This window comes from Microcaecilia unicolor, chromosome 1, assembly GCF_901765095.1.
Source record: "Microcaecilia unicolor chromosome 1, aMicUni1.1, whole genome shotgun sequence".
NCBI lineage: Eukaryota > Metazoa > Chordata > Amphibia > Gymnophiona > Siphonopidae > Microcaecilia > Microcaecilia unicolor.
In genome coordinates, this window is record NC_044031.1 from 542,220,979 (window position 1) to 542,236,198 (window position 15,220).

Consider the following 15,220-nt stretch of genomic DNA (forward strand, 5'->3'; position numbering starts at 1 on the left):
GCCACGAGCATAGAGGAATGGTAGGCCTTCCTCCCAAAGGAGTCTAAGGTTCTAGAGTCTTTGCCCGGGGGCGCCGAAGCATGCTCCCTAGAACTCTTAGCCTTCTTTAGGGCCAGATCCACAACTCCAGAGTCGTGAGGCAACTGAGTGCGCATCAGCTCTGGGTCCCCATGGATCCGGTACTGGGACTCGATCTTCTTGGGGATGTGGGGATTAGTTAAAGGCTTGGTCCAGTTCGCCAGCAATGTCTTTTTGAGGACATGGTGCAGGGGAACAGTGGACGCTTCCTTAGGTGGAGAAGGATAGTCCAGGAGCTCAAACATTTCAGCCCTGGGCTCGTCCTCCACAACCACCGGGAAGGGGATGGCCGTAGACATCTCCCGGACAAAGGAAGCAAAAGACAGACTCTCGGGAGGAGAAAGCTGTCTTTCAGGAGAGGGAGTGGGATCAGAAGGTAGACCCTCAGACTCCTCGTCAGAGAAATATCTGGGGTCTTCTTCTTCCTCCCACGAGGCCTCACCCTCGGTGTCAGACACAAGTTCACGGACCTGCGTCTGCAACCGTGCCCGGCTCGACTCCGTGGAGCCACGTCCACGATGGGGGCGTCGAGAGGTAGACTCCCTCGCCCGCGTCGGCGAAGCTCCCTCCGCCGACGTAGTCGGGGAGCCCTCCTGGGAGGTGGCCGCAGTCGGCACCGCACGCGGTACCGACGTCGGGGACCTCACCCCGGGCGATGGGCCAGCCGGCGCCACGCTCGACGGTACCGGAGGCGCAAGCACCGCCGGTACCGGAGGGGTAGGGCGCAACAGCTCTCCCAGAATCTCTGGGAGAACGGCCCGGAGGCTCTCGTTCAGAGCGGCTGTAGAGAAAGGCATGGAGGTCGATGCAGGCGTCGACGTCAGAACCTGTTCCGGGCGTGGAGGCTGTTCCGGGCTGTCCAGAGTGGAGCGCATCGACACCTCCTGAACAGAGGGTGAGCGGTCCTCTCGGTGCCGATGCCTGCTGGGTGCCGACTCCCTCGGCGACCCAGAGCTCTCGGTGCCGACGCGGGGAGGGGACCGGTGTCGATGCTTCTTCGACTTCTTCCGAAGCATGTCACCGGAGCTCCCCGGCACCGACGAGGAGGACGTAGAATCCAGCCGTCGCTTCCTCGGGGCCGATGCCGAAGGAGGTCGGTCTCGGGGGGGCTGTACCGCAGGAGCCCTCAGGGTAGGAGGAGACCCACCCGAGGGCTCACCGCCACCAGCAGGGGAATGGACAGCCCTCACCTGCACTCCACACGATGCACCACCGTCCGACGACATCAGGAGACGAGGTCCCGGTACCACCGACGTCGATGCAGCTATCCGATGTCTCGGCGCCGATGCAGAGGGCCGATGCCTCGATGCACTCGATGCACTGGCAGCCAAGGAAGAAGGTCTGGACGCTGATGACGTCGATGCACACGATGACCCCGGTGCCGATGCCGACGAAGAGCCCGAGAACAAAACGTTCCACTGGGCCAATCTCGCTACTTGAGTCCGCCTTTGTAAGAGGGAACACAGACTACAGTTCTGGGGACGGTGCTCGGCCCCCAGACACTGAAGACACGAAGAGTGCCTATCAGTGAGCGAGATTACCCGGGCGCACTGGGTGCACTTCTTGAAGCCGCTGGAAGGCTTCGATGTCATGGGCGGAAAAATCACGCCGGCGAAGTCAAAATCCGAAATGACGAATTTGGAGCACCAAAACTTTAAGGGAGAAAAATCTCGACCGAGGCCGAAAAGAGGCCTACCCCGACAACGAAAGAAAACTTACCGGGGCAAAAACTGGAAATACGGGAAGAGGCAAACGAAACCCAGGAGGGTTTCCGGAGCACTTTCCGAACGAAAAGAAACTTTTCCGAAGAAAAAACACGTCGATTAAATAACGGACGCGCGAGGTCGACTCTCCGGGGCTCACCACGGCAAAAAACACAGCCGTACCGAGTGCGGACGAAAGAAGACTGGCCGGCTCGAGCCGGTTTCGGGCGGGAAGACGGCCGCGCATGCGCGGTGCGCGCGGGCGCGCGAGAGCTAGCAAAGGTCTTTGCTAGGAAGATTCCGATTGGAGGGGCTGCCGAGGACGTCACCCCATCAGTGAGAACAAGCAGCCTGCTTGTCCTCGGAGAAATATAGCTAGCTGGCTGGAGAAGATAATTATTAGGAACTCCATACAGGAAAACTAAATACAGTTAACTGCAATTAATGACTGACTGCGGCACATAACAGACTTAGCCTAATTGACATCCAAATTAAACAGAAAGAAAAGTAGTATAACCTGTATCTACTATTCAGGCAGCTACTGTAACCATTAAGGTGACTGCACCAGAAATTTCAAAATTAAATCAAACTGCAGCATACAGCAATGAACCAAAGAATAGGAGCACATGTCCTAGTAAATGGTAAAATCCTTTTTTTTTTTTTTGAGCGCTAGTAAACACCTGGATTTGCTTACTGTGATTCAAACAGCCATGAAACGCTTGTCCTCCTCAAGAGTGACACTTTAAAATCTAAGCAGTGGGAGACAGAAATTGGTTTTGCAATGGCGCGCCCTGCTCTAAGGTGGTAGATTTACAAGCTTATGCATTCCAGCAGAGGGCAGCAGCCCTGGGCCTGGACCGAGAGGATCCTGGCAGAAATGCAATGGAGAAATAGCAGCCACCACTGGGAGAACCCTTGCTTACAGACTCCGGATCAATATTATCATCACAACAAGATTCGATGGCAAAACTCTGCACCTGCATTCAACAGATTAAAGCAGATCTTAAAGCAGTACGCCAGGAGCTTGTGGTGTTGGGTGATGATCTCCGCGGTGAAATAGTGGAGCTGTGACAATGCATGGTTGAAGCAGAAGTAGGCCTGAAAGAACACATGGAAGCGATGAACGCGATGGAACAAAAGCTGAATGATCAAAAAAGAGAAACCAGGTATTTACTGGACAAAGTGGAAGATCCTGAAAACAGGAGCCATCGCTCCAACATACAGATCTGGGGACTGCCAGATCTTCTGGAATATTTGGATTGTGAATCAGTGGTACAGTGTATAGAGACCACCATACACTCAGAACCCACCCAACCTCGGGAACCATCTTCTATTCGTATTGAAAGAGCGCACCGAGCCTTGGGAGCTAGAAGACCTAATTTTCCTAAGGATATTGTGGTGTGCTTTACTGAATCTAAAACAAAAGACACAGTGATGACTAAAGCAAGGACGGCTACCCCTCTTGAGTTGGACAAGTATCCAATAGAGATTTATTAAGACCTCTCAACCACCACTCTTAAAAGGAGTGAATTACGACCCCTAACTCATTAGTTGTTGGAGGAGGGAATTCGCTACAAGTGGCATCATCCTTTTGCACTGGTATTCTATAAAGAGGGTAAACTGCATCGATTTGGCTCACTAGAGGAGGCACAAGAATTTCTTCCAACACGAACTGAGGGTGAACCCTCTGCAAAGGCCTCCGTGCCTGGATGTAAGAAACCTGAGTGTCCAAAATGGCACGAGTATCCCATGGCAAGGGTCGACTCAGGAAGACAAATATCTGGGAAACAGGTACCCTCCCCACATCTCTCTTGAGGAGGGGCGAGATCAGAGGGTAGTCCATATCAGAGGCATAGCCAGGTTTTGACATCAGGGGGAGCAGACTTCTGTAAAATAGGTGCCAGTGCGAGGCTGAAGGGCCAGGAGAGAGGAAAGGGTTAAAATCCTCATAGGCATATATGTGTGGTCAGTGACTCAGTTGTTTGGGATGGCTAAGGTAGAGCGAGGTGAGCCTAGAGTGGGGTTGGGGCAGGGGTAGGTAAAATCCTTAGGGTGAAGGCAGCACCTATGTCAGCAGCAAAGGGACAGTGAGGGCACTTTTGAAAACAGCAGTGAAGGACCCCTTCACTGTGTCTCTGGTGCACCTGCACTATTTCCCCCTAGTATCTCTATTACTGAAGGTATTTACACTGAATACACTCCAGGGAACTATGAGCCAAAAACATCCATATACTGTACCACAATAATACTAATTATTAAACAGAATAGTATTTACAGTATTCTGGAAATATATGCAGGTACTTTTAAAACTTGGCTCACAGTCAGTCCTAGCTCTCTAGACCAGCATCTTCCTGTTGGCCACGTGAACAGTGATGTTCAGCAGCACTGTAACAGAAATCCTGTGGTTACTGGCAACCATAAGATGATTTGGCTATCACATTTTTGATAAGTTGTCAAATGGCCATCAGGTTTACTTGTACAGTTACAAAACATGTTTGGAATAGGCATTATATATATTAGCTGCATCTAATGGTTAAAGAAGTGAGCTGAGAACCAAAGAAGCCAGGGTTCAAATTCCACTGCTGCTCCATTACCTCCTGTACAAACTTAGACTGTAAGCCTCCAGAGGCAGTAAAATACCTGTTGTAGCTAAATGTAACTCACCTCCAGCAACTACGATGGGAGGTATGAGCTCAATACAAATCCAAAGTCCAGTACCAGATATATTGTGAATACAAAACCCTACAAAAGTCACTCAGGACCTATACAGCAACTCTAGCATACCATAATAGCACTAAATTTCCAGGAATCACACAATAAGGGTCTATCTAGGAAAAGACAGCACTGTAAATATTGCAGTCGGTACAAGAACTCAATACATCTATTGAGAAAACTAAGCAAGCTGGATTAGTACAGATTGATCCTACACAGAAATTCAGTGCTTAACAGAACACCTAGCCTCTTTCACACACAGACCCTCGCCAAATACAGAATAAGTAATCATAACCTGAAAATAGAAATATGAAGGCAAATTAATCTGAACCCCCAAGAAGCCAGAGTCTGCAACACCAGAGAAGTAGAAACAATGATATGTGTCCCCCTGTAATGTGTGCAAAACAAAGTCAGTAGCTGCAAATTTCAAAAACTGACATATTCCAATCACTTTATTAGACAATAATACAAATAAAAAACAAAAAAACAGAAAATAAGTTGATTATCTTTTTATTAGACTAAATACATTTTTTTTTGCTCGTCTCCTCATCCAGCTTCACTCTATTACTCTCACTCTTTTCCCGCATCCAGCATTACCCCATCTACCTCTCTTTTCACCCATTGCCCTGTCTCTCTTTCCACATCCAGCATTACCCCATCTTTCTCTTTTGTCATAATCCAGCACCACTCTCTCTATCTACCCCCCCCCCCCCCAAATCCAGCATCACTCTATATCAGTGGTTCTCAACCTTTTTTTAGTGAGGACATACTTTATGGACAATGCTCACATCCATGACATACTACATACATGACCCTCATGGACCTTTGATCTGATACAGTATGTCAGTTCTTATATATTAAATGTAAACATGTTCTGCATCCACAAAAACTATCTCCCCCCTCCCAACAACAGGTGCAGATTGTAATTAGCACATTTTCTCCATGGATATTATACAAAAAAAAATTCTGATTCTCACATTATCTCAGTAATAGGTAAATACATTTTTCCACTACCAGGCACATTGTGAAATAACACAAAACTTGAAAAAATCCTAACTCAACATACATGTAGAAAATCTACCATAGAACAGTAGCACTGATTCCTATGATTTAAACAACAAGAATCCTATGTAAGAACAGGCAGCACAACAACATGGGGCGCTAGAATACCAATACACCTACCACTGGTACAACAGAATAAGTGGGACTGCTACAGAATTCTACACAGAAACTATTTGCCAACAGAATACTACACCTCGGTCACACACCAAATACAGAACAAGGGATCACAAATTAGAAATATAAAGACAAAAACTGAACTGGGAAACCGAAGAAGTCAAACTAGGTATGTACCACAACAAAGGAAAAATAAAAACAGAAATGCGTTTCCTCTTGTACTGAAAAAAAAAATACAAAGACATCCATGATGCACATCTCCCAAAGCTAACGTATTCCACCAAATAAATTCAGATAAAACACTTTTTTTCTACCTTTGTTGCCTGGGTACTTTATTTTTCCAAGCATATTGTTTCCAGTTTCTTCTTTTCTGTTTTCCTGTATGTCTTCCACTCTCTTTCCAGTGAGTGCAGTCCATTTGACCTTTTCTACATGTTACTCATCGTTTCCTATTCCCTCACTATATCTCTCTGATATATTTCCTCTCTCTCTCAGTTTTCAGTCTCTCCCCTCAAATTTCACCTTCTTGTTCTTCAGTCCTCCACCTATATTTCACTTGCCAATACCTATCAACTTCCCATTTCCTCCTCTCACTCCTGCATCTCCTGGGTCACTCCATCCCTGGCCTCCTATTCCCTGCTCTTTCACCCACTCCTCATTAGTACAATTATTCCCTCTGTACGTACTATCCTCCTCTCACTCCTCTCCTTGAGATCCCCCATGGTCTCTCCCACATGGTTCCACCATGCCAAGTATCTCCCCCTCCCTTTCCCTTCTTACACCCTTGTAGCCCAGCATCTCTCTGTCCCTCCCCTCTCCTCCAACACTATGGTCCAGCATTTCCCTGTCCCCTCTCCCTTCTCTTCCACCCCTATGGTCCAGCAATTCCCTTTCTCCTCCCCACTTCCTCCTTATGGTCCAGAACTCCCTATTCCTTCTTCCTTTCCCTCAACCCCTATGGTCCAGTTACTCCCTATCCCCGCTACACCTATGGTCAAGCAACTTTCTGTCCTCTCTCTGCCCCTCCACCTTTATGGTCCAACAGCTCCCCTGTCCCCCTCTCTCTCCCCCTTTCCCACACCTCAAAGTGAAGCTTCAGTGTTCAACAGGGCAGCAGCTCAGAGAGGTCAGCCTACTCAGGAAATCCAGCCTGGTGCCAAGAGAAGTGGCTAACACATATCCCAGTGCCATGCACCTTTCCAGGTTGTGTAAGTGGCAAACTGCACAGTAAAAATAAAAGCCTGCTAAGCATGGTTTAGCCCCTACACAACCCAGGAAGGAGCACCACATCAAGGTTTGTGTATCTGCATCTCCTGTGAGTCCAGCATCTCTCCCTGTCTCTTACTTACTCTTTCCATCCCCCTATGGCCTTCCATCTTCTTCCTCTCTCCCTGGTCCCCTCACCTGTAGTCTGGCATCTCTCCTATCCCCCTGCAGATCTAGCACTTGTCTCCTTACCTCCCTCTTTCTCCCCCACCCCCCATGGGTTCAGCACATCTCCCTTCTCCCCAATCAGTCCAGGATCTTTCCCTCTTCTTCCCCAAGTTCCCCTGGAGTCCAGAACATCTCCTTCTGCCCTCAGCCCCCCATGAGTCAGGCAACTCTTCCTCTCATTCCCTCAGCCTCTCCTGAGTCCAGCAACTTTCTCTTTATCCCTCAGCCCCCCGCCGCCCCATGAGCCTAGCACCACTTTCTCTATCTCTCAGCTGTCTCCTGAATCCAGCACCACTCTCACTTTTTTCCCAAACCTCCCTTGAGACCAGCACTGCTCCTTTGCTCCTCCTTTTCCCCTCAACCCCTATCCTGAGTCCAGCACCTTCTTCATCCCTCAAACCCCCCCTCCCACCTTCTCAAGTCCAGCACCTCTTTGTGTATTTGTGTAACTAAAATGTAACCTTCTACAAAACATGAAGTGAAGATGTGATTCCATGAGCCCCAATGAAAGGAGAATTTAATTTTACTTCCATTTAATTTCAATATATTCCATCAACTTTATAACACTTAGCTTCCCAAGGCAGATTACAACAGTTAAGATGAACCTGTCAAGAAACAGGATATCCACACTGAAATTTCATCTGTATTGTATAGAACAGTGTAGAAAAATGAGCACAAAATACAGAGTTTTAACTGCTGTTTCTACCAGCTATATTAATTTTTTTAAGTTGTTGTAGTGATATGTTTTAACTTTAAATAGATTAGGTCATCTGCAAATTTAAATCAGCTCACTCATCATTCCGATTTCCAGATCATTTATAAATATGTTAAATAACACCAGTCCCAGTACAGATCCCTGGGGCACTCCACTATTCACCCTCTTCCATTGAAAGAAATGGCCATTTAACCCTACCTTCTGTTTTCTGCCCAATAACCAGTTCTTAAGCCACAACAGAACATTTTCTCCTATCCCATGATTGTAATTTTATCAGAAGTCTCTCATGAGGAAACTTTGTCAAAAGCTTTCTGAAAATCTAGATACACTACATCAACCGGCTCACCTTTATCAACATGTTTGTTCATGTCTTTAAAGAAATGAAGCAAAATTGGTGAGGCAAGACTTCCCTTGGCTGAATCCATCCAGACTGAGTCCCACTAAACCATGTTTTGTCTAAGTGTTCAGTAATTTTATTCTTTATAATACTTTTTACCATTTTACCCAACATTGAAATCAGGCTTATCGGTCTGTAATTTCCTGGATCATCCCTGGAACCCTTTATAAAAATCTGTGTTACACTGGTCACCCTCCAATCTTCACGTACTATGGACGATTTTAATGACAGATTACAGATCACTAACAACAAATCAGCAATTTTATGTTTGAGTTCTTTCAGTACCCTAGGGTGCATACCATCCGGTCCAGGTGATTTACTAATATTTAACTTGACGATTTGGTTCACGAGTTTTCTTTCAGTTCCTCCAAATCATCACCCTTGAAAAACATTTCTGGTACAGGTAGATCTCTTCCATCTTCTTCCGTAAAGACAGAAGCAAAGAATTCATTCAGTCTCTCCGCTATGGCCTTGTCCTCCCTGAATGCCCCTTTTACTTCACGATCTAACGATCTCACCCTCACAGGCTTTCTGCTTCTGATATACCTGAAAAAGTTATTATTGTGAGTTTTTCCCTCTGCTGCAAATTTCTCTTCATATTCTCTTTTAGCCTTCTTTATCAATACTTTGCATTTAACTTGCCAGTGCTTACGCTGCTTCTTATTTATTTGGTTCCTTTTCCATTCTTTGAAGGATGTTCTTTTGGCTCAAATAGCCTCTTTCACTTCACCTTTTAACCATGCTGGCTGTTTGCTCTTCTTTCCGCATTTGTACATATATGGAATACATCTCGTCTGGGCTTCAAAAAAGTATTTTTAAACTTCTATGCCTGATTTTTAAATTTTAAAGTCCTAACCTTTGCAGACGATCCATTTTGCTCTTTTTAATCATTTTCCTCATTTTATCAGTCACACTTTTGAAAATTAAATGCAGCTACAGTAGATTTCCTTTATGACTTCAGCCCAGATATTAGCTCAAAATTTGATATGATTCCAACTGCTGAGACGAGCTAAGGTGAGACTTGGAATAACTTACGATGAACCTCAGTAGCTCCAGCATCTCAATGTTTCTGTGCACTGATTCTCTTGCACCCTCCTCTGATGTGCCCTTGACCAGTCAATTGTCTAAATACAAAATCAAATGCACCCATAGTTTACACAGAGATGCTGCAACTAGTACTAAACCAAAGCCAAATAACAGCACTCAGTACTGGCAGTAGTATTTCCCTACTCTGAATCTCAGATACTTTCAGTGACTGAGATAAGTCTGTATATGAGTATAGGCATCCTTAAGTCTATCTCCTTTTTTTTAATCAAGGGGAGGTAAGGGCGCCCAGGAAAACCATCCAAAATGTTAGTTTTGCCAGGGTTTAGGTCTAAAATGGGGTAGAATCTTCTCTTCTGGTGACCAGAAAATACTTGGAACAAATTCCCTTCCCTTTTTCCCAGTAGAACAGGTTTGACTGTATTGGCCTGTAAAAGGGAAGAGAGTTCCTTAGATAGTAATTCCTGATGCTGAGAATTTTGATGCTCTTGGAGGACAATTTGGAGGTAACCTTTCCAACTGAAGTATGTAACCTGGTGCACACCCAGCAATGATCAGACTAGGAACAGCAGTAAGGAGTGTCTATTAATAAGGAAAAAAAAGTCTCCTTGATATCTTTTAAAGAAGGTTCATGGTGCCAAAATTCCAGCATCAGTTCCAAATGAGCTGGAAATAAAAAGGAGAAACTACCATTATATCTATATTTTAAGGTGATAAGATTTTCCTTTTAAGAAGAGTCAGCTCTGATGTACTCACCATGTTTCTGGTTTCTCTTCAAACCAGCTTGCTGCTGGGGTGGAGGTGGTGGTGGTGGTGGAGGTGGTGGCGGTGGAGAGTCTCTCTCCTGACTAACCATGCGATCCACTGAGCCATAGATAGCAAGTGTCAGAGAACTGTACCAGCCCTTCAGAACTAACCCATCTGTATTCACCTGTATTTTCAGGAAGAAAATGCAGACTGAGTAAAAAAAATAAACACACCTCATCAACACAGTGCTTTTGCATTATCACTGTATTTCCAAAGCAGTAGGTTTATTAAAAAAGACTTTTTACAAAACAGTAGATTGGTCAAAATAAACTCTACGTAAGCTTATCCACTGTGACATGCTTTTTGCATTTGGGACTCTGTTTGCCAGCACTTTGGATGCTGTATCACTGGATTTTCTAGTCTATATATTTGCAATTGTCATCATTGGCTGAGATAAATTTTCGACTCTTGAAGCAGGTGCTTTATGCACCGAAACACAGGACTGCGTTGAATCTATTTTGATCAACCTGTTTTGTAAAAAGAGTCTGTTTTAATAAGCCTACTGCTTTATAAATACATTGGTCTACCCCCTTCTTTTTCTCTTTTGTTTTTCCCCATTGTTGTGGTCTGTTGTTAGGGGGATGCTTCTACTGTTTTTTTTATAGTTTGCATTATCATTTATATATATGTGATGGATAAACATAAAGCTAAACCAAAAATTACATCCATTATAGTACTTTTGGTGAGTAAAAGGAGCTTGAAGTGTATGTAGTAGTGCATAGGGTATCAATGCAGAAAAAATATAAGGGCTGATATTCAAAAGAGTTTTAACCAGTCAGGAGAGGCACTATCGGGGGACTCAGCCCAAAGACTATTGCACTGAGAGTGATCAGGATTCCACTCCACAAAAGAAAGGTGGATTGGAGACCTTTGCCCTGCAGGAACTGGCAATCCTGTTACTCCAGTCCACATATCTGTACCTAGTTGACAATAGAGACTTAGAGAACAGTGGAATGCAACACCAGCTCCCAATAAGGAGAGTGAAGTCGGCTCTGAGCTTTTTTCTATCTTTGTCTACTGCCAGGGGGAGATAACCCATTTTTCTGAACTGGTCTAACATGAATGATAAAGAGAGCGCAGATAACTGAACTGGTTATTTGAAAATACAGACACTAAAATTGCCCTTTTCCATTTTCAAATCTACTTCATTTCTGAGGAAATACTAGTGATCAAGGTTTGTGAAAGTTCAGAGTAAGCCTCTCTACACCTACTACTACTACTACTTATTTGTAAAGCGCTACTAGACGTACGCAGCGCTGTACACTTGAACATAAAGAGACAGTCCCTGCTCGACATTGTTTACAATCTAATTAGGACAAACAGGACAAACAAGAGATAAGGGAATATTAAAGTGAGGATGATAAAATAAGGGTTCTGAACGAGTAAGGGTTAGGCGTTAAAAGCAGCATCAAAAAGGTGGGCTTTTAGTTTAGATTTGAAGACGGCCAGAGATGGAGCTTGACATACCGCCTCAGGAAGTCTATTCCAGGCATATGGTGCAGCAAGATAAAAGGAATGAAGTCTGAAGTTAGCGGTAGAGAAGGGTGCAGATAAGAGAGATTTACCCAGTGAACAGAGTTCCTTGGGAGGAATGTAGGGAGAGTGGAGAGGTACTGAGGAGCTGCAGAGTGAATGCACTTGTAAGTCAATAAGAGGAGTTTGAACTGTATGCAGAAACAGATAGGGAGCCAATGAAAAGGAGAGGGCTAATATGAACATAGCAACACTCGAGGAATATATGTCATGCAGCAAAATTTTGAACAGATTGAAGGGGAGATGGATTAGTAGAAAACCTATGAGATGCAAGTTGCAATAGTCTAAGCGAGAGGTGGTAAGACAGTAGGAGGTTTGACTGGGGCATTGTCAAACCTCTTTAAGAATCGAACAACCAGACAGTTTTAACAGAGATAGGCTTACCCCCTACACGGCTGTACTGACTGCACCAAGGTGTACCCTTACAGAGTTGGTTTTCAAACCAGACTCAGAGGCGCAGGAGGAATTCAAGTAGTTTTTGTGTAGGGCAATTATACGGATCTAGGGCCTTGCCCTCTAACCAGATGGCAAAACTTCATTTAAAGTATAACATCTAGGAAGGAGGAGAGAGTGGCCGAGCTGGCTCAGTCATTCTGCTAGGAAAAGTTTTCCTTCGGTAAACTATGCCTCAAATGAAAAGGAAGAGGATCATTAAGGCCTTACCGCAGCCAGCCAGAATGTCCTCTCCAGTCCAGAAAACTCTGGACAGCTACTCAACTCAACGTCTGCTTGGTGATGCTGGTGTGAGCTCCACTGAAAGGCAGCAGGAAGGAGCTTCTGCCTCACTGGAGCATGACACAAAGTGTTGCCACTGGCAACCAATGTCCCACCATGCCCTGCTGCTTCTCAGGATGAAAAGATGGACCCTATCACGGCGAAGGTCACAGAGTTGAGGTCTAATGGTGGCGGTGCTCCTGTCAAGGAAGGTGCGGCAGGAACAATTATATCAACGGAGAAGGGAATTTCTTCTCCAGCAGTAGTAACACTGGATACTCTCTGGCAGATGATAGAGAGGTTGAATGCTTCTGTTGTAAGATCGACCCAAGAAACAACTAATCTGGCATCTAAAGTGGAGCCGCTTTCTCAAGTCGTGGGCAAACTGAAACAGCACTCTTCTGAATAGCTTCAAGGTATTCAAAAGGAGGTAAACTCCATCAAAAATACTGTTGCAACTCAGTAAGATACCATGATTATACATCAGAAAATGGACCAGATAATTTCTATAGAATCTTGAACTTTCCTAAACCTGTTGGTGTTTCCCCTTTGGATTTGCTTAAGAAATATTTCATTGAAAATGTAAAGTTTTTCTCTGTACACATTCCCCTGCTTAATAAGGTTTACTATTTACCAGTGAAGAAAACTGTGGGGGAAGCAAAGTTACAGGGACATTTAGTTCAAGACCAGAAGAAAGATAATGATTTAAAAGACTTGCCTGCAGTATTAGAGGATTCACTTCCTGATGTGTAACAGAGCAACCTTATTGGGGGGTTTTGTATTTGAAAAAGACTTAAACGCAGTATTAAGATTTTATTTTAAGAACTCTCAGAAATTGTTCTGTGGGTAGAAAATATGAATGTTTTGATCCAGACAATAAGCTCTTCGTTCTTAGTAGAAAACTACAGCAAACAGATCTCCAGCAAGGCAAGGGTTGAGGCAAGATCAATCAAGACCCCAACATACAGGTGCAAGCTAGATAGAAGCTGAATAGGAATGAGTCGGCGTCTCAGAAACACAGACATACACAGAAGATGGAGGCGTCTAAGAAACCCACACATACACAGAAGCTAAAAGCGTGTCAGGAACCCACACATCACAGAGGATGAAAGCGAAGCAGGAACCCACTGCATACTGAAGCTGAAAGCGTATCAGGAACCCACACATGCACAGAGGCAAGGCAGCGAGAAATGGACTTCCTTGCAGGAACAGCGACTAAGGAACACAAGCAGCCAATGACACAAAAGTGCCAGAGTCCCTATCCAGGTAGCTTAAATGCCCCCCCCCCCCCAGAGTCAGCTCCATCCTAGTGTCTGACGTAACCGCTGAGGCCACAGAAACGTGGGAGGCACGCCTGCATGGCCCCCACGGCACTTCCGGGAACATCAGGAGAGCGCGTTAATCAGCTCCTGGATAGTCTCAAGTCAGACATCACGGTAGGACTTTACCTGGATGTTACCAAAACTACGCAAGATAGGCGAAAGTCTTTCTTGGATATGAGAGGTGTTAAAGCATTGGGTGCTGCATTTCTACTGGCATATCTGTGCAAGTGTATTCAATGTTATTTGGGTGTGAAATGGGGTTTTTTTTATGCCAGACCAGCTTAGATCTTTTCTTGATCTGAAGAGACTATCCAGAGATGGTGTAACAGCTTGAGACTGTGTTTAGAGCATTATAGCAGGTACTCAGGCTTGGGCCTTTCATTATATTTGTTTTCTTTTTCTTGTATTCTCCTTAACTTTCCTTGCTATTCCTCCTTTCAGATTGCAGTCTAAGGAAGTTATAATTTATGTAAGAACAAATTATGCTAAACACGATAGGAAACAATTCCATGAGTTTGTGACACGCTGGCAACTTATAGACTATTGGCGTAGGGACAATCCCACTCAGTGGGCTTATACATATTTTTCTACGGTATACCAGTCTTCCTCCAGAATTGATATGTGGCTAAGGGACACCTCCATGCTGGGGGCAGTGGGGGAACATGCCATCCTTCCCCGCAATTGGTCAGATCATGCCCCGGTGCTGGTTCAATTCAAAGGATTAAGTCTGACGAAGAAGGGCAACCTTCGAAAGCTAATCAAGAAATGTATTAAGTTATGTCCAATAAAAAAGGTATCATCTTATTTTCTTTTCCATGTTTTATTTTGTTTGATTTCTATTGATAACCTTAAGAGTGGACTAACACGGCTACCACACTCCTCTACTAGAGAATATTATAAAACTTTATATAATATTGAAGGAGGCAGTAGTGATGAGGAGACAGCGACCTATTTAAGGGATATGGACCTCCCGAGACTCCCTGAAGTGGCTGAACCAATCACACTGGAGGAGGTAGAGCAGACGATCAAGGGCATGGCCTTGAATAAAGCCCCAGGGCCCGATGGGTTTATAAATAAATTTTATAAAGTCTTTGGAGGGTTGCTAGCTCCTTTGTTGCTAAGGGTTTTTAACTCATTAGATGAGACTACAGGACTGCCACCTACTTGGAACCTGGCCACAATCACGGTTCTGCTCAACCCGGGCAAGGACCCCCAGCAGTGTGGCTCTTACAGACCTATCTCATTGCTGGGAGTAGACTATAAGATCTTTTCAAAGATTATGGCTACTAGGCTACAAATCTTCCTCCCACAGTTAATACATGAAGACCAAGCAGGCTTTGTCCATGAACGCCAGACATTTGACAATATACGGAGAACACTGAAAGTAATTCAAGGGGCTCAGATACTCCAATCACCACTCTGTAAACTGTCTCTGGACGCAGAGAAGGCATTTGATCGGGTCCATTGGCCATTCCTCCTTGCAGTGTTGGCGGGCATCGGGGGGCGATACGTGGAATGGCTACGTCTTATTTATAAGTCCCCGACTGCAGCAGTGAGAGTTAATGGGACACTGACTCAGCCCTTT

At 45.0% G+C, this 15,220-nt stretch overlaps 1 protein-coding gene across 1 annotated transcript in view; it reads right to left on the bottom strand.

The window, feature by feature from the left end:
• The window catches only part of VIRMA (vir like m6A methyltransferase associated), a 341,503-nt gene that overhangs the window by 269,834 nt on the left and 56,449 nt on the right, over positions 1-15,220 (bottom strand). The window contains exon 5 of the mRNA XM_030216723.1: positions 10,016-10,190. Coding sequence (XP_030072583.1) covers positions 10,016-10,190 — 175 coding nt within the window. The remainder of the gene's footprint in view (positions 1-10,015; positions 10,191-15,220) is intronic.